At 39.7% G+C, this 18,858-nt stretch overlaps 1 protein-coding gene and 1 long non-coding RNA gene across 3 annotated transcripts in view; one reads left to right on the forward strand and one right to left on the reverse strand.

Moving 5' to 3' along the window:
* LDLRAD4 (low density lipoprotein receptor class A domain containing 4) overlaps window positions 1–18,858 on the reverse strand; it is a 263,177-nt gene that overhangs the window by 159,640 nt on the left and 84,679 nt on the right. Inside the window, exon 1 of one of the 2 annotated variants that reach the window (XM_081205661.1) lies at window positions 8,371–8,507. The exons of the other annotated variant lie outside the window; for it this stretch is intronic. Coding sequence (XP_081061787.1) covers window positions 8,371–8,410 — 40 coding nt within the window. The 5' untranslated portion in view covers window positions 8,411–8,507. Of the gene's footprint in view, window positions 1–8,370; window positions 8,508–18,858 lie in introns of those variants that run through there. 2 annotated transcript variants of the gene reach the window in all.
* Window positions 8,531–18,858, forward strand: part of LOC308593367 — a 31,527-nt gene continuing 21,199 nt past the window's right edge. The window contains exon 1 of the long non-coding RNA XR_014010922.1: window positions 8,531–8,618. This is a non-coding gene — a long non-coding RNA (uncharacterized lncRNA). The remainder of the gene's footprint in view (window positions 8,619–18,858) is intronic.

Raw genomic sequence — 18,858 nt, forward strand, 5'->3', positions numbered from 1 at the left:
CCTTTGCAGACTTTAACTTTTATAAATGTCTCAAAGGATTGCTGACGTTTAAAACACATTTTGCATTCAGTGCTTTCTCCCTCTCTTTCCCAACAGCATGTTTCTAATTTCTAGAGCTGTCAACCAATTAAAGATTTGAATCAATTAACTGTCTGGCTTCTAAGTGGCTAATCGATCTGTTAACCAATTATTTTTTTTAAAAAAAATCACATATTTCAAAATTTCAATAAAGGTGACTCAATCAGACCTTTGAATAAAGATGACAATCTCTCCAAACTGTCAATACAGTTTTGAAATACTCACTGAACATTGGATACAGGCCAGAAAATGGAACCTGCTTTAAGCTTATTTTTCATGAGATTTGCCCCATATGCTACCCTTTCCTGCCCACCCAAGTGCTGTTGAGAATTCCAGACTGCGTAGTGGAGTTGATAAACCATGCACCAAAAAGCACAAAGCTTGCTACATGAACCACACTGATGCATCTTGACATATTTCTCTTGCAACACAGGTGTGAACTTAAAAACAAAATGGGGGTTCTTCAATAACTTTCAAATTACTCAGCATTTGCTACTTGTCAGATCCAGTAATCGGAGAACAAATTTAAATTTGGAGTTAAGAGCTTTTGTGGAACCGTTGTATAGAAAGTGGGCTTCTTAGGGCAGAATGATCCCCCCTCTTAACACCCAGAGCAGCTCACGGTAGTGATCTCTACCGTTGTGAGTCCATTCCTTGTTTCAGTTATACACACTGTTGTGACAGTAATCCAAGCCTGTATGTTAGTGTGGGGTTGCTAGAGCTCTGGAATTTTATGCAGCAAAAGAGAATAAAGGGATAGTAAGTGGGTCAAAGTTAGAGGGTTAAACCACTTTGTCCCATTTCTAGTTTTCAGTACTTTACCTTTAATAAAACATCTAAAGATTTTAGTGACTCCCTTGAACATACTTGGCATGAACAAAACAAAGTTATATAGCTCCAGATTCAGTTTTTCATGCCCTGTTATTTCATAAGCGGTTCAAGTGCTGGAATATTCTGAAGCCATGTGAGCACTTTTCAGCAAATATGCACAAGTAAAAGGCTGCAAAGATCCGTTTATTTTATTATCTTGCAGTATCTATAAGACAAAGACAGGGACTGGCAGCACAATCTGATGGCATGTTTTGTGACCCTGTCCAGTTGTAATATATGGAACTACTAGGAAGTAATTCTCACTATTTGCAATGGAGATTAGTTTCTACTAAGTGTGTTCAGGACTACAGCCTGAAAGTTTAAACTATGGATGGTGTGCTGTAGTAGTTCTGAACAAGAGAGTTTTTAAACCAGAGAAGACAATTTATTTTAATTACTCCATAATTATCACCAAATGATGCTTTTACATTCTAACAAAGTGATCTAAATATGAAATTTGATAGAAGAATGTTATTTTAGCACTAGCCTGTATTTCTAGACAGTGTTCCACGGTTACTAAGTGTAAAAAAAAAGAATTTTTATCTGCTACATATCATTTGATGATACTTAAGAGACTGCATTTACTTTTAATTTATATCTCAATTGCTGCTATATCACTCTTTATTACAGGCCCAATGAAAATATATAAAGTTGATAGTCTTGCATAAGTCACAGTACATCAGGAATTATTTGTGAAAATGATCTGCTTCTTTTTCAGAGGGGAATAAGAAATGGGAAGGTTTATTATGAAAATCTGTATCATGCAATGAGTCAAGATCAAATTTATCAGTCAAAGTGAGATAAATTGTGATTAGGGTTCTGCAGTATGAAATAACAGCATCCAACTTAAAAGACATTGTCAAGGTCTGGCATGTTCTATCTAAAATTGTTGGGTTGTTGACTGTCAGCCTCCCAAGGTTTCTATATCTAATGAAAGAACAGATCCACTGGGACTTCTGGTGGCAAGATTAAATTTGGTTAGTCTCAGGAGATCATACCTCTTTGCTTATTTATGTATTTAAAGCATATTTACCCTGCTGTAAAGCCAAAAAAGACTCCCAGGGTGGCTGACAAAGATAAGTAACAAGATGTTTCACACATACCTCTAATGGCACATGATGGTAGCAGACCCACTTAAAACTTGACATAAAAAGTGGGAGGTGGAACAAAAAGGGAGGGAGGTATTTGCACGTACACACACACATTTAAAATACAGTATATTGATAATCAGATCCTTTCATTTGTAGATCTAGAGCCCCAGGACTGAAACTGACCAGATTTGAAATCCACAACCCTGTGATACAAGACTATCCTGGAATTATCAGATATATACTGCCAGAGGAAGAAAAGACTAGTAGCCAGTACTATTCTTCTGGAAAAAGAGGTGGTAGAGCTCACCATGAACTTCTCCCTTGTTCTCTTAGAATGGCAATGCCGCCCACCTGAGAGGTGCTGGAGCTGAGCTCTGGATTGGGGGGGGGGGGAGCCCTGCTAGTAGCGTTTAAATTTCCCAAGTATCATCACAACTGTGCATGCCTATGTAACAAACATTCCATACTTTCGAAATTTTAGCTGGCAACCATATCGCAAAACAGCACCTATCAACACACACATATTTATTAACCCAGAACATCCAGACAACAGTGTACTACAAGCAGATGCCTGCCCGGCAAATCTCTCCAGATGACTCAGGTGAGAAAAACAAGCCAGAAACCAAACAAAACAAAACCCTAAGGATTTTTAGCTAATCTGAGCAGGCTAAAGATTCCTTTCTGACCTCGGATATGTTTCGGTTTGCCATAATTTGCCCTTTGTCCAAGATTGCTATGGTCCCATTTCAGCTGCGAACAAGAGTCCTGTGTATAGCCAGACAATCATTTATCAGAACATTTATCATAACATCAGTCTTTCCAGCTAGTCATCAGAATAAAGGAGGCTACCCAGCACATTGCCACAACACATAAAATGGATTGTATTTTAACCCAATAGTCCTAAGAGCCAAATTCTCTGAGAAGCACTCAGCGGTTTTGAAAAGGCGGTGTTTTTTTAACTCCCCCAATTACAAAATGTTCATCCGTGCTACCTTTTCAAACCACATTTGCTACATGTGTTACCGTCTGCTGTATCTTCTCTCCAATGCCATGTGAAACACATTAAGCAGTTTCTTTCACCACAGAATTATTCTGGCAAGCAAACTGCATTTCTCCAACGAGAAAGAAAATATGCATTCCTTTACGAGTAGAACAGATTCCTTAAAACAGAAATGGCGAACCTGTGACCCTCGAATGTTGTTGGACTCCCAGCTTCCATCAACCCCAGCCAGGATGGCCAATGGTTAAAAAAAAAAGGATTAATAAAAGTGAGCTGTATTCCAACAACATCTGGATGGTCACAGATTCCCCACCCCTGCTATAAAATAAGCTACAGTGAATTTTCGCTGAGCCAACCATTTTCTCACTTTACTGGCAGGTCTCACGTCTGTCCAATGTCTTGCCTGGAAGAACTGAGGGGCAATATTTGTAACAGTGTACACAGAGCATTTCTTTCAAGATAAACAGATCAAGTATAATAAGACTCAGGAGGAGGGGAGGGGAAATAGTGCGTCATCTGCAATTTCCATTTTTTCCATTTAAATCAGGAACTGATTGAATACACAGCCGGGCTCCATATTCATCTTCCGCCAGTATAAATTACTGGTTTGTATAGTCTAAGCCTCCAGGATAAACATACAATTTCTGAATCACTCATATCCCAAACAAGCATTTCATGCTTTTCTGAGCCACTAAACTTGCCCTGTTTACATAGCCCCTTCTCTCATACCACAACCTATATACAAGCTATCTACATTCAACTGTCATTGTACGAAACTGTTTCACCAATGAAGCTCTCAGAAGCACTGATTGTGCACAGATGTTTGTTCCAAAGATACATTCTTTCTGACTGTGCTCATCTTTAAAAAAAAAAAAGCTGAATTCCTTATTTACCCCACAAAGCTCCCTTTCTGACTGCACCCTTAAATCAAATGGAAGTAGCTTAAGGGAGAACACAAATGTCAAAGCAGTCAGAAAGCTGGCCATCTTCCTTCCCTCAAAAAATAATAATCAAAATATTCCAAAATTAGACAACACAGCATTAGGAAATAAAGTCAGAGCAGGAACAGAATGAAAGACTCAGTGGACAGCTCACACTTCCCTGGAGTTTCTCTGTTCTTTCCTGTATACCATCTGTTCACATAAATCCATGCTCTGCCAATTATTTTTGCCATCTCTGATTTATTCAAGCAAACTATTACCTGTTGTAATAATATTAGAGTAGGCTCAGACACACACCCCCTCCCTGCTGAGCGAGGGGATATTTTCACAGTCACTTCCAGTCTGATCCCATGTATATTTACTCAGAATTGCCCTACTGATTTCAATGGAGCTTACTTTCAAGTAAGTACAATGTGAGAGTGTAACCCAGCCTGGGATGTTATGCTTTTTCTTTCAGTGGACTTGCCACATTATTCCAAAATATGGTGCTGCAGCTGCTCAGTAGCATTAAAAAGGCCATTTGAACACACTTGCAGACACTAGCCTTGACTGCTACTTCCTATATTCCAGGGCTGAATATAGGTTTTTGGAATAATTTTCTGCTGAGGCCCTGCTCACCTTGCATAGGAAATCTTGTGAAGCCACTAGCGTTGCATTTGGCTAACTGTTCCTAACCACAAGAACTTTAAAAACCTTTTTCAAAAACCTTAACCCTACCCATTTGGATGCATAGATGCTGAACCCCTTCAGAAACTGGGATAAGACAAAGAAATTATCACCCTTTGTCTCAGCCTATGCAGCAAATTCAAAAGAATTCAATGCATTCTGTATCTTCAAAACAGCTTTCCTTTTAAGCTGGATCATTCTAATAGCCACCTCCAGAAGCTATTGTTCTAAGGCACCTCTTTTTGAAACCAAGGACAGAATTTGATTGAGGTTTGTTTCAAGTTTGTATTCCATAAATCACAACAGAATGTTTGCTCTGCATGGGCAAGTACAATTCCTAGCCCATTGGGAAATACTTTCTCCATGAGTCCCCAGGGTTTTAAGGTCTACTGATAAGGCTCTACTCCAAAGAGTATCTTTATGGGGGCTAAAATTATTTTATGTCAGGAGCAGAGCCTTTCCAGTTGTGGCTCTGTAGCTGTGGAATACAGTCTCTCAAAAGGCCCATCTAAAAATTTTAAATTGTTTTATTAACACATTCTATATGTATTGTGTTTTAAAGTTGTTTTATTGTGTGTAAAATAAAACAACTTTAAAATCCAATACACCCGGTTAATATTTCACCAGATACAAAGAAAAATAAACTAAAAAGGCTATCATGAATTCAATACCAAGGGTTTTAATAGATAAAGTTCAGTTTGGGGTCTTGCCCTGTTCATCTCAAATGCAAGTGCCTACAATAATCAAAGGTAATGTTGCACCATGAGATACCTTCTTAAAGCTTTTTAAAATTAACATGAAATAAAAAATAGAAACAAATAAATGACCATAACTAAATCTGGGGATGTCCCAAACTCTAAATTCTGTAGCCAGTGCTCTTGGAATTAATTGCACCACAGATGCTAATTGATGCAACTGTTATGCTGTTGGTTACCCATGAAAATCACTTTAACATACTATATTATATTGGGGGATTTTAAGCAGGTTAAGGAATTAACCACGCAACTGACATCATGTCAAAGGATCATTTGTAAGGAGGCGAAAATGACAGCAATGTGGTAGGCAAGTGGGACTTCTCACATTATTTTGTTCAGTGATTGGTAGAAGAGCTGACAGCTGAATTGTCATCTCTGCAACTCACATCAGGAAGAGAAAGCCTACAGGCTTGTCAAAGATACCAGGAGCAGACAGCCTTAAATGATCACACCATTTGCTCACAACCGGTTGGAATGTTACCAACTATCAGGCCTTCTATTCAGGAGGCAGGATGCTCCTTAAGGAGAGTAGCCCGCTAAAACTTCTAGAATTCACATTTCAAGGTGCCAAGCCCTGACAGACTTTAGACTCAGCACTGGTGGTGCAATTACAGTTGAGTCAAAACAATGATGAAGGCTCTAAAACCCCTGTAAAAGGGGGAAAGTATCTCATCTTGAAATACTTCTTTATTCTGTCTCCTGGCCCAGCACTACCTTCACTGCAAGAGATAACATTTGCAAGCCCCAATATATAGCAAAACATTTGCACTTGCGGCAACCACAAAGCCCATAGCCTTCTCCATCACTGAACATCCTTGTAGCCAACAGCATGGATAACCAATATGGTGTCCGCATTCCAGCTATTATTGGACTATATCTCCCATCACCGCCACTAGCCGTGCTGGCTGGGGCTAATGGAGTCCAACATATGGACAGCACCACATTGGTTATCCCTGAACTACAGTCAAGTGGCTTTTCCTTTTCTTATTCCCTTTCAAGACTTACAATAGCAGAAGTATAGGACTCTATTTTTGAACATACACAAGGGCAGGCACGAACAGCCATGCACACTTTGGAAGGGAGAGATATCTCCAAAGAAAGGGCGAAGTCTCAAAGATAAGTCTACCCTAACTGAAAAATATCAGGGGGAAGTAACAGACATAAGAGCACAATTAGTATCACCTGCAGTGTCTGCAAATCAAGCTGCCATTATTTATCTGTTTGTTTCATGAAATTTATACGTATACCCCTTGATATTGTGTGTGTGTGTGTGTGTGTGTGTGTGTGTGTGTGTGTGTGTGTATATATATATATATATATATATATATATATATATATATATATAGCCTCAAAGCAGATAAAACAACAAAATCAAGAAGAATTCACAACCATACTTTCAAACATGCAAAAGCTAAAATACTAAAACAGATTAAAATAACCTAAACTTTGTAAACATCCAGGTAGGCTTGTCTAAAGAAGAATGTTTTTAGCAGGCACCGAAAAGGGCATACAGGAACAAAAAGCTAGCAATCCTAGACAATGCAACATAATTGTTTTGTGGGGACTCTGAAGCACACTTGTGTCACATTGTCCACAAGGCAGAGAATATTTTTAAAGGGTCTATACAAGTGAGATATGCTTAATGGACATTCTTTAAAATGCTGGCATCTTTTACCAAGACAGATTAGATACCTAATACTTATTTGTGTTGCTACGGTCCTAAGGTTGTTGGGATTATTATTTTTTATTAAAAACCCCCAAAATAATGGAATTCTAGATGAATTTCAAAACCAGTTTCTATTTGTTCTTCATTTGTTAGAGCAATGAATCTCGGGTTTCTTTTGAAAGACTATAGTTGGGTCTACTAGGATTTCACCACTGTGAAGAAAAGAATGTAACCCTGGATGGTATTCATTTCCTTTTATTGCAGGGTTCCCAAAAAGCCCTGAACCAAACAAACAGAGAAGCAAACCACATTCAGCTTCTCCTACTGATTTTAAAAAATGAGCATCTAAAGAAGTGAAGCCCATCTGCCAAGTTCACCCACATATGAAGAATTTTTGTCTGAGCCTACAAGTTACATTGTATAATCGCAGTGTTTTTCCAAGTGGCCTCTGTTGGCGTCCAGAGGGTCACCGCATGCTTTTGCTCATAATTTCCCAGGGTTTTCTAGCCAACCAAAATAAAGCAAAGACTGCAAGCTTTGACAGACAATGTTTGGGTGCCTCTTCAATAAGGCACACATTCCACAATCCACTTTATACCACAGGAGTCACATTGATTTGTGTAGTATAGATTACTATAGTATAAACATATGGATTGTAGTCTTCAAGCCTTCAAAACAAAAACAAAAAAATGCATGAGTTTTCCAGAGTTTGGGGTTGGGAAGTTCTCCAAAGGACATTCTGGATGCAAGTTCCTACCTTCTTTCATGTCTCGTGTGAAAAATGGCTGCAGGACTGACCATAGTAGAAGTTCTCCATCCCATTCTCTCTGCGCAGCCCACACAGATTAAGTATTCTAAGAATATATTTATTCTAGCTGGATATAAATCTGGACCTGCACACCGTGCACACCAGGTAAATTAAAAAATTAATGCATGCACCCATCATATCTGATGCATAGTTCAGTATTATGCTCAAGTAGAAAATGTATCACAAGAACCATTACTTAAACTCCACCTACAGCATGTAAATTCATAGTTTTAAGGACTCTGAGGACAGTGGTCTCATAGCATAAATGATTGTACATCTTGCCCCCTTCTGCTTGTGCCTGCACAGCCATTTTTGAAGGACCTGACAGACAAATCCTGAATCACTATGCTGCGAAATGATCAGGACGAAAAGATTAGCAGGTCTTTTCTTAAGTTTTCTCATTTTTCACATATGTCAGTGGTTCTATCTAAACACAAATACATTTGCTTTCAAGGAAAACATAATTTGTCTTGATATTACAGGGGGGATCCTTACCTGTGAAAGCATTTGTGGCCTGAAAGCCAGCTTCCTGCATACTGCTCTCCCAGAAAAGTTTGTGATTCCAGTCTTAACCTGTCCTTTCCAGAGACAGCTTCCAGAGTTGAAGCTATCAAGTCACTTCCATCTTTGCTTGTCAGTGTCCATTTCTTCCCTGCAAGCTGGTATTTGGCATCATCCAATTCCCACCTGTTCCCAGGTCCCTTGAGCCCTTCAGTAAAAAGGATGTGCGTCAAATTCAAATGGTAAGTGCAGATCACATGCCTCAACCGTCCTGCCAGAGAATTTTGGCCACTGTGTCCATGTAAACGAAAGCAGTCATTCCACACATTGTTTTTTTTAAATTCTCTTTCAAACTTTAGTTCTAGTCCTCTGCTCAGAAAACATCACTGGGTTTGCTTGCTTACTTTCCTTAGGATTCAGCCAGATGTGGTCTTCATTTGTCTTCTGTGTTCTCTTTGAGCTTCACCTCCCCCTCAGGCAAGCTGAGAAATTAAAAAGGAAAAAGATGTTTCCTGATGACTTACAGCAAGATTCACAACATTCAGGGAATAAGACCATGTGTGTCTGTGCACACGCAAACACCCCATTTAGTAGGGAGTGATTGCCCACATAAAAGTAGATCCTTAGACGGAAAATACTGCAATTTTGCTGAAATGCAAAATGTGACCACACAACTCTTTGAAATGCAAAGAGAAGCAGTGCTGAAGATGTCAATATGCATCTCTGAACATGATACGATTTACATTTCAAAAGCCATATTTAGTAAGGATGGGGGAGAGAAGTACAATAACAAAACTGGAGTTAAAAGGGAAAAGTAAAAACACTCAAGGCCCTCAAGCCTATTCTATAAATTAATCAGGTCTCACCATTACCATTTTCTAAAACTCTCTTATAAAATATGACACTATGTACCACCTATTTTTGCCCTTTTGAGGTAAAACCTCAGAGAAAGCGCATATAGCAGGCTAGGAACAACTTTTGTTTTTCTTAAAACCCAAGTTGCTGAAATTATTGTTCAGCAAAAAAATTACCTTGCATTTGTGTTGGTTTTTTAAACGTTATATTTTAACCGGGGGCTGTGTCCCTGCTCGCCATGCTCGCCAACCTCTGTCATTCTCCCCCTTGCATACGGGTCACTCCCATTTCCATGTCTTCTCCTTTCTCCTGTGGTGCAGCCCCCACTGTGTGTGCACAAACAGGTATTCCCACCCCTTTTCCTTTATAGTTTTAAATGCAGCTAGTTATTTTGCCAAAAGGGACGCGGGTGGCGCTGTGGGTAAAACCTCAGTGCCTAGGACTTGCCGATCGCATGGTCGGCGGTTCGAATCCCCGCAGCGGGGTGCGCTCCCGTCGTTCGGTCCCAGCGCCTGCCAACCTAGCAGTTTGAAAGCACCCCCGGGTGCAAGTAGATAAATTTTGCCATTAGTTATTTTGCCATTTAGGACTCAATGGTAGTCATCTCCTTATCTTGGAGAATGTAAGCAAGGTTGCAATGGGGATCCAGCTGAGGTGGGCCCCAAACCAGTCTCTACCTTAATCAGGGGAAACTGACCCACCCACCCCCCCGGCCTTCAAAATATTACTGTATTAGAAAACCATTCTCTAGTGTTTTAATTTTCAAGAGGAAAGCATGATTCCCATAAAGCAATCTCCCTCCCTCCCTCATTCTCTCTGCTCACAATTTGAGTCTGAAGCTAGGGATAGTCTATTTCCAGAAAGGGAAAAATACTTAAGGACAAGCGGCCTTCCTATGTTGGAAGACAAGCTGCACAGGCCTCTTTTCCAGAAGCCACCAAGTGCGCTCTGTCTCGTATTACATAGTGGCATAGAAGCACTCTTGAATGTGGGCTGGATCCACCCACTTTTGCTGTTGATTTAAAAGGCTGATGACGGTGACACAGCTTCAGAGCTCATGGTCTAAAGGTTTTTATGACCCGGTCAGATTCAGTTGTGTTTTTTTAAGTGGCATTCCAGGGTGTTGCTGGCTGTGTGTTATTTATTTCCCTTTCATTATTTGTAAAACCAAAGTCTGATTTCAACTCTTGATTCCTGGAATGTCCCAAAGCATCTTTGGCAGGACTTCTGCGAATCAGTATGTTCCACACACCAATTACAACAGCAAGTGAATTTGCTATTTGAAGGAGGCATCTTATTTTAACCAGGTAGAAAAATATTGTGTTATGAGTCCTGGGAAAGTGTGACATCCTTACAATAGGTGTACTACTCTGAGAGAACATGTGCAGACTGTGCGTAACAAATAAGAAACATGTTTAAATGCATTGTGCAGAAAACTGCAAATACCTTCCCCAAGGCACTATACTTTAACTCCATTGTTTGCTCACCCCCAGTCTGAAAGGGCTATCATGTTTACAAAGAACCGTCACCAGCCTGGTGTACACATGTGGTGGGATCTGGTGCCAGCTGAGGAGATATGGAATCCCAACAACATCTGGGGCAACAGATGTTCCCCATCTCAGATTTAGGGGCAACCATATCTCTAATAGTGAAGAATGTGAAGAAACTGGAAGCAGAAAGCAAGAGCTTCAAACACAGCAGGCATCGCTCTGTCAACTAGGTATTATCACCTCTTTGCCTGGCAAGCAGTATATGAAGCCCCTGGACTGACTATATGTAATATAAATATGAGGAACCTGTCTTTGTGTTATTTTCTGGTCAGTACAGCAGACAGGATCCTCCTTCCTGCATTTCCCCATTTTCTAGCTTCTGGACTCACAGACGTCCATGAAGGCACAGGTCAACTCTGTATCCAGGGTGGCTGTTTACCAGTTCCATCTGGTACGCCAGCTGAGATCTTGCCTTTCTGCCCACTGTCTCACTAGAATGGTACATCATCTGGTTATCTGCCATTTGGATTACTGCAATGCGCTTTACATGGGACTACTTTTGAAGGTGACTCAGAAACAACTAATCCAGAATGTGGCTGCTAGACTGGTGACTGGGAGCAGCCGCTGGGGCCATACAGTGGTACCTCAGGTTAATAACTTAATTCATTCCGGAGGTCCGGTCTTAATCTGTAACTGTTCTTAACCTGAGATACCACTTTAGCTAATGGGGCCTCCCGCTGCTGCCACTGTGCGATTTCTGTTCTCATCCTGAAGCAAATTTCTTAACCCGAGGTACTATTTCTGGGTTAGCGGAATCTGTAACCTGAAGCGTCTGTAACCCGAGGTACCACTGTATAACACTGGTCCTAAAAGATCTGTATTGGCTCCCTGTACATTTCTGAACACAAGTCTAAGTGTTCGTGTTGACCTTTAAAGCTCTAAATGGGTTCGGCACTGTATACCTGCAGGAGCTTCTCCATCCCCATCACTGAGGTCCAGCGCTGAGGGCCTTCTGGCAGTTCCCTCATTGTGAGAAATGAAGTTACAGGAAACCAGGCAGAGGGCCTTCTCAGTAACTGCACCCACCCAACTGCACTCAGTTACTGCACCCACCTATGGAATGCCCTCCCATCAGATGTCAAAGAGTTGAACAATTATAAGACCTTTCGTAGACACCTGAAGGCAGCCCTGTTTCAGGAAGCTTTCAATGTTTTGTTTTGCCCCTTTATATTTTGCTGGAAGCTGCCAAGAGTGGCAGGGGCAACCCCGTCAGATATAATAATAATTATATTCTCTGGGCCTAAAATCAGGTGTGGCTGGCCACCTACAGACCTACTGAAATAGGTATTCTTTTCTACCTGCATATTCAGGTCAAGACATCACAGCAACAATATTTTAGAGGGCTTTGAGACTTGATCACACCATGTGGTTCCTGGTTCTAGCCACAGAATACTGACCTAGAGACGTAAGTTGGCTTTTTATGTCAGTTCAACACCAAATTAGTTCAATAGAATACTGCAAGCACTGATTAAGTCAACAAAATCATAGAAACAAGTGCACATCAGCATGTAGCTTTCCTAAAGTCTGCCACTCCAGAAGATATTTTTACCATCTGAGCACAGTTGAGCTCTTGCAAAAAAATAGAACTCATTTATAAAATGCTTAATCATTCACAGAACAGCTTAATGAGCAGACCATGACTGCAAATGTATTGAGGAAATGCTCATAGAAATTCACATCTTCCTGGAAGGTTAGATCAGCTAGTGCTGCAAAAGTCCATCTGCTGTGGCCAAGCAGCTGCTCAGGAGCCAAAAGAATCTAGGGAGAGAGCCCCTACACTGTCGTATGCATTACTGGGCAAAGCGAGTTCTGGTTTGCTCCTGCAAATCAAACCATGCTGCAAGAATTAATTTGATTTATTTACACTGTCCCAGTAGTCAACATCTTCCGTCTGGGCGCTAAATAAAGAAGTGCAAATGTAGAACATTATCCAGACAAGCAAACAGAGTTGAAAGAACTGTAGACGCAATCGGCTGCAGGGTGTTCCTGGCACCAAGGCTCACAGAACTGAGACAGACAATGCTTTTTTTTACAATTTGGAATTGGCAACCTCCAAAACAAGACTGATATATGCAAGACTCTTCCACTGAAGAGAATAGAAAATGCATTCAGTCATTGTCACAGGCAGTCACCTACTGCATTAATCTTTGTTATATACAGTGGTGCCTCGCAAGACGAAAATAATCTGTTCCGCGAGTCTCTTCGTCTAGCGGTTTTTTCGTCTTGCGAAGCAACCCTATTAGGGGCTTAGCGGCTTAGCGCTATTAGCGGTTTAGCAGCTATTAAAGGCTTAGCGGCTTAGCGGCTAAAAGGCTATTAGCAGCTTAGAAAAAGGGGGGGAAAGTGAAAAAAATCGCAAGACTCGCAAGACGTTTTCGTCTTGCGAAGCAAGCCCATAGGGAAATTCGTCTTGCGAAGCACATCGAAAAACGGAAAACCCTTTCGTCTAGTGGGTTTTTCGTCTTGCGAGGCATTCGTCTTCCGGGGCACCACTGTAACAGAAATTATATGTGTACTTTCTATCTATAAACATGTGTATGTATTTCCTCCCCAACTGTACAATCTGATGCATGTTGATTCAGAAATAAATCCTACTAAGTACAAAAGGACTTCAACTGAGATTTTCTTTAACCAACTAAGCCTGCATCCATCTCTAATATCCTTCACAAAAACACACTTGCCCAAAGAAATTAACCTGGAAAGTGCTCCACCAGGGGGGGGAAAATCCTTCCATGATAATGATGCTTTTAAAAAGTAAGCTCTGAAGCAAGCATGAGTAAACTGAATTCAGTTTCTAGGTAGCCTGAAGGCTCAGACAAAGGTATACTTCTTCCATTTTGACTTAGTTGTATGATAAAATCCACAAAAATGCACTGAACACTCCATAATGCCAAAAAAAATCACCATATTTAGGGCTGAAGGAAACTTTCAGTCACAGGAAAAATAATAACTCCCAATATGAAAGCTTTAGCAGCCTAATGAAGAAAGCAATAAGTCAGCTGCAATTTTTCTAGATAACAGTCAAGAAATATACTCTAGCCTGAAACTTTTCCAAAATTCGCTTTGTTTCATAACATCTTAGCATGGAGACTAAATATCTTTCCTAACACAAAGAAGACTATGGACATATAATTCTATCCCACATGAATACAATTTGCTATTAATAATAATACCCCTCCATGTGTAATTTACCATATTTATACACTCTAGAATAGTTAGCTTTGGGGCTAAGTATAAAAAAAGGAAAGGACCCATAACACTTACAATTTTAGCAACTAGAGAGACGTGGTGTATAGTCATATACAATTTGACCCATATGCTTATGCCAAATAAACTTTATGGGGTTGTCAAGATCTGAAGGTAAGAGAGGCAGGGGTTTTTTGTGGAAGAAATGGGTCTATTGTGGGATTTAGATGTTAGATCAGCTGATAAGTTCAGATGAAGACTTCTTGTCGTTTTCCATATTGTGGTTTAAATATCATTTACCAGTAAGTGCAGAATGGCAACATCTGCAAATACAACACATGTTGGAGTCTGTTTATGCACTGTCTGCATCGAGTGCTTTGGCATTTCCTAAATTATTGGAGGGAATAAATGAATCTTCTCGGAAAGCTAAATCCACAACTGCTGCCTATAAAGGCCTATGGGACTTTTGGAAAGTTGATGTTCAATAACTTAAAAGAGTTGTAGAACAGGGAATTAGAATGTGCCATACAACCTAAACAATGGAAAATTGCTTTAGAATCTATAAGGAATGTTTTATATTTGAAACTTATCCTACAAAAAATATTCTTTGGGGTATATTGGACTCGGTAACATTTGTACAGGAAGGTAGTGTCAAATACACATAGATGCTGGAGATATAATGCTTGAAAGGCCTTGTTGAGAAATAAGATGTAGGCATGTCTGGTGATATAGTATTTTTAATCTGAAGTTGTTATCTGTATAAATTTTGTACTGCCAGAATTAAATACATTTGCAGATGTTCATGTACTTCTTACATTATATTCCTGTATCATGGGGGTTAAAACAAAAGGGGTGCTGCAACCCTTATAGTTGCCAAGAGACTTATACTTCAAGCCTGAAAAGGGTAAATGCTCACCATCCATTTTGCAATGGTCTGCAGACCTAACTGCCATGGTTACATTTGTATCTATAAACACCAATTTCATGTAGGTACCTATTTGGACACCTGGATGGCTTATATTGACCTTTATTCTTTAATTTTAGAGGAAAGTAATAATGGCTATTGTATTCACAATATGAGCCGACAGTGTGTATAGCTATTGCGTCTCTTTTTCTGTCCTTTAAAAAAAAAAATCTATGTTTTTTCTGCTTTGTTAAATTTGACACTTAAAAAAGAAAAAAGAAAACCATGCACTTACCAGTGTAAAATGTGCTTATTATCTTTTCGTTGTCACGAAAGTATGCCCTGCGTTTGCATATCCCTTTAAGGTATCTGAATTCTCTTAGGCTCCATCATGTTCAAGCATGGAGGTCATGTCTCCCCTCCATCAACCAAGTCTGAATACACAACCCAAAGTCTGCTGTCTAGCTAAGAAGTTATATAATTTTGGCAGTAGTGAACGCTTTGACAGCCCCATCTCCCAACTTCCCAAAGGTGTTATGTTCATTTTCTTGACGTATGTTCTATAATTGGCTGGGCCTAGCAACCTGTCATTCAAAGCCACCTGGGCGCAAAAGGCAATATAGATATGGTAGCTGTAGCCCTTTGTCTCTCACCCTACAACCAACTCCAGGGGCTACTACCAACAGCAGAGGTAATGCATTTTGCAATGACAGTTTGGCTTAGTGTTTTACTTTCCTTTAGATTGCATCTATGCACTGACTTTCTCACTTCCCTAAATAAACTGCTTAATCTGATTTCTGGACTCGACTTGTTTCTGAACACTATTGTCATTTCCCCCCTGCCCTGCAATTGCTTAGAGTAAGACCACCTGGGTTATGCTACTCCTTTAATGTGCATTACTGTACATCAAATGTACTGCTTTAATGGTTGTCAAAGGAACAAGGTGTTGCTATCCATCTTCCACAGAGGTTAAGGTTGGGCAAGACAAATTTGCTCAAACGTCAGTTGGTGGCATCCACATTAAAAACCAACACTCTTTTCCATAAACACTTTCCACTATTATTTTTACTAAAGAATGCCCAACAGGCTTTGACCGATAATAAATTAAAAGCTATTTAGGAGGTACTGACAGCAAGTCAGTACCGTAGTACCAAGCAACTTTAGAACCTTTCCAGAAACATTTTTAATGCAACTGTTTAGGGAAGTTTTTAATGACTGGTTTTTAATGTATTTTCAATCTTTCATTGGAAGCCGCCCAGCCAGATGAGGGATATAAATAATAATAATAATAATAATAATAATAATAATTACTATTATTACTACAACTATTTTCTTGTTGTTGTTGAAGGCACATTTTCTCAGCACACATCAGAAAAATACTCTGCCACTGTTTTTTCTGGTGCAGTGGATGTAATGGACAGGCAGAATGAGGAGTGGTGAGAGGCAGTGGTGGGAACCCCCAGGGGAAGAAAGTTCAGAGCCAGGGGCTATGTGGTGGAATGATGATGAGTGGTCAGATGGAGAAAAGGGAGCAGACTGGGAGGAAGAGGTGTTCAAAGCTGAAAGGGCAACAGGGTTTGGTGAGCAGGAAGAGGCTGTGGCAGAGAGAAGTCCAGAATCAAAGGCAGAAGCGAAGGCTGGAGAGGAGGGGGGGCCAAGAGGCAGAGATGAGGCAGGATCATCTTGCTGTGACCAGCTCCCCTCCCAGGTCTCCCAGGTCTCCCAGAACCTACAGAGGATCTTCAGTCCTCGCAACTGCCTCATTGAAGCAACACCTACTGCGAAGAGTTGCTGTGCTCACTAGGCTTGAGATGTTTTGTTTCTTTGAATAAAGAGTTAATCTTATTGACACTTTGTGAGTTATTACTGACCTGTTCCTGACTCCCACTTTGACAGAGCAACAGGAAGAGTGTGGAATAGCCAACATGGATTTCTACTGCCAATGGTCAGTTATTCCGATCCAAAACAATCCTCTTCCCCTGTGTCTTTCACCATTTTATTACTTTTTAAGGTATCTGTTTTATTAGTTGCTATTAATAAATTCATTTACTATTCATTATACAGCTTTAGGCGCCAGGCAAAAATGTTCCTTTTTAACCAGGCCTTTGGTTGACCTGATCAACATCCCATACCCTTTTAAAATGTGGCTCTTTTGGGGGGAGGGGTATTATTGGGTTATTGCTTTTATTTTTATTTTATATACTGTGATCTTTTTATGTGAACCGCCCTGAGGCCTCCAGGTATAAGGTGGTATATAAATTCAATAAATAAAAATAAATAAATAACAGTCATCGGAAAAATGAAATAATTATTTATTAAAATGGTTTATTAGCTCACTTTCCAGGGTTCAAGGTGGTATGTGAATAAATAAAATACATTTAACAACCAAAGGGAAATAGGAAAATGCTGCCACCTAGCACAAACAAATCTAGCCAACTAGCTAAGCAAAAGACCTAACACCCCTTCTAAAAAATCAAAAGGGAAAATCAATGATTCGAGAGGAAAGTTCATTTAACAGCCTCTGATCAATGGGTGTAAATTGCTGCTCCTTGCCATGAAAGTCCTCAGTTCCACTGAGCTGAAACTAAGAGCTGGATCTAAGAAGTAGTGGGAGATATGAATGAAAGTGTTAAATCTCTTTCCAGTTTTATTCTTCAGAACACTAAGTAATCTCTAGTTAGAAGAAACTGTGAAGAAAACTTCCATTTCTTTTTTTTATGATTTTTTATTTTATGTGATTTTTAAATAAGAAATCTTCCATTTCTGAATGAAAGATAAAACCAATATTTTCCATGCCTGTTTGCATTGATATTTCATATACCTACATCAAACAGTACTGGTTAATATTCATCATGGATTATAATGTTTTTGGTTGGCTACTGCACAACCAGAGAGGTAGTATATTTATAATTTTAGACCTGTCATTTGCAAGTTTAATACTGCTGAAGAATTTACACTTGGATTGTAATTGTGTGAATCCCAGTTTTGCAATGGTGGAAGGACATATTTATCAATTAGATATTTGAATTAGACCAAGATAACTGAAAATATAAAGGCATGTCTCTCAAGACTTTGGGGGATGGGTTAGGGCGTGGGATAGCAGTGTTTACTTGAAACCTTTGCTAGGCTCTTCTCTTTGCTGCACATTTAGAATAGTGGCACAGAGGACCAACACCATCTCCTCTTCACTTCTGTTTCAAGTACGGTACATTCCTTGATATGCTCTTTTACCTTTTCATGGGGAAGCTGCCATTAAGCAAATGCAGCAATTGCGTTTTGCTATTTAATTTGTTGATTCCAGTCAAGAGGAAGGGAAACAAAGCATTTGTAGCAGCTAGAGCACTAGGCATATAATGGAAGCTTTCACGCCGCACATTAAGTCCCGTATCTTTATCAAAGAAAACAAAAACCAACATCGTAGCATTATTTCATGGAATTTCACAAGTTCCTTGGGTCATAAAACCTCAAATTATATCTGGTATACAACAATGAAAGGTTCTCTTTTGCACTTATCCATGTATATCCAAATATGCAGAGGCATACATTATTGTAATTAAAAATGAATTGCCCCCTACCTGAATCAAGAGTGGCTGGAAGATGAGTTCTATTGAAAATTCCAGTTTGAATAACTGACTTTAAAATCCTTTGCTTTTATGTGACTATTTCAAATCCTTTTCTGCATGTGACCTCTCTCTGTCGCTGGTTTTGAGAAGTGCCTTGGGGGGAAACTCCTCGGCTTTTTAGTTCTGCTTATGTTCCCTGGCTAGCTACTAAATCCCAAACTGCTGCTCATAAATACACAATTTTTTTTCAACACAGAAAAAGAAGGCAATGTGCCAGATTTCTGAACATTTATAATCAGTCATTATTTTAGCTTGGTAACCACATATATTCAGAGCATGAGACTTTATTGCTACCTTCCTGTATGCCATGTTATTCTTTTAATATGTACTCGCTTCGGGCTTGCGTTCCATTGAGTTCTATGGG

Source organism: Podarcis bocagei, assembly GCF_964188305.1.
Source record: "Podarcis bocagei genome assembly, chromosome: 8".
In the NCBI taxonomy this organism is placed as follows: domain Eukaryota; kingdom Metazoa; phylum Chordata; class Lepidosauria; order Squamata; family Lacertidae; genus Podarcis; species Podarcis bocagei.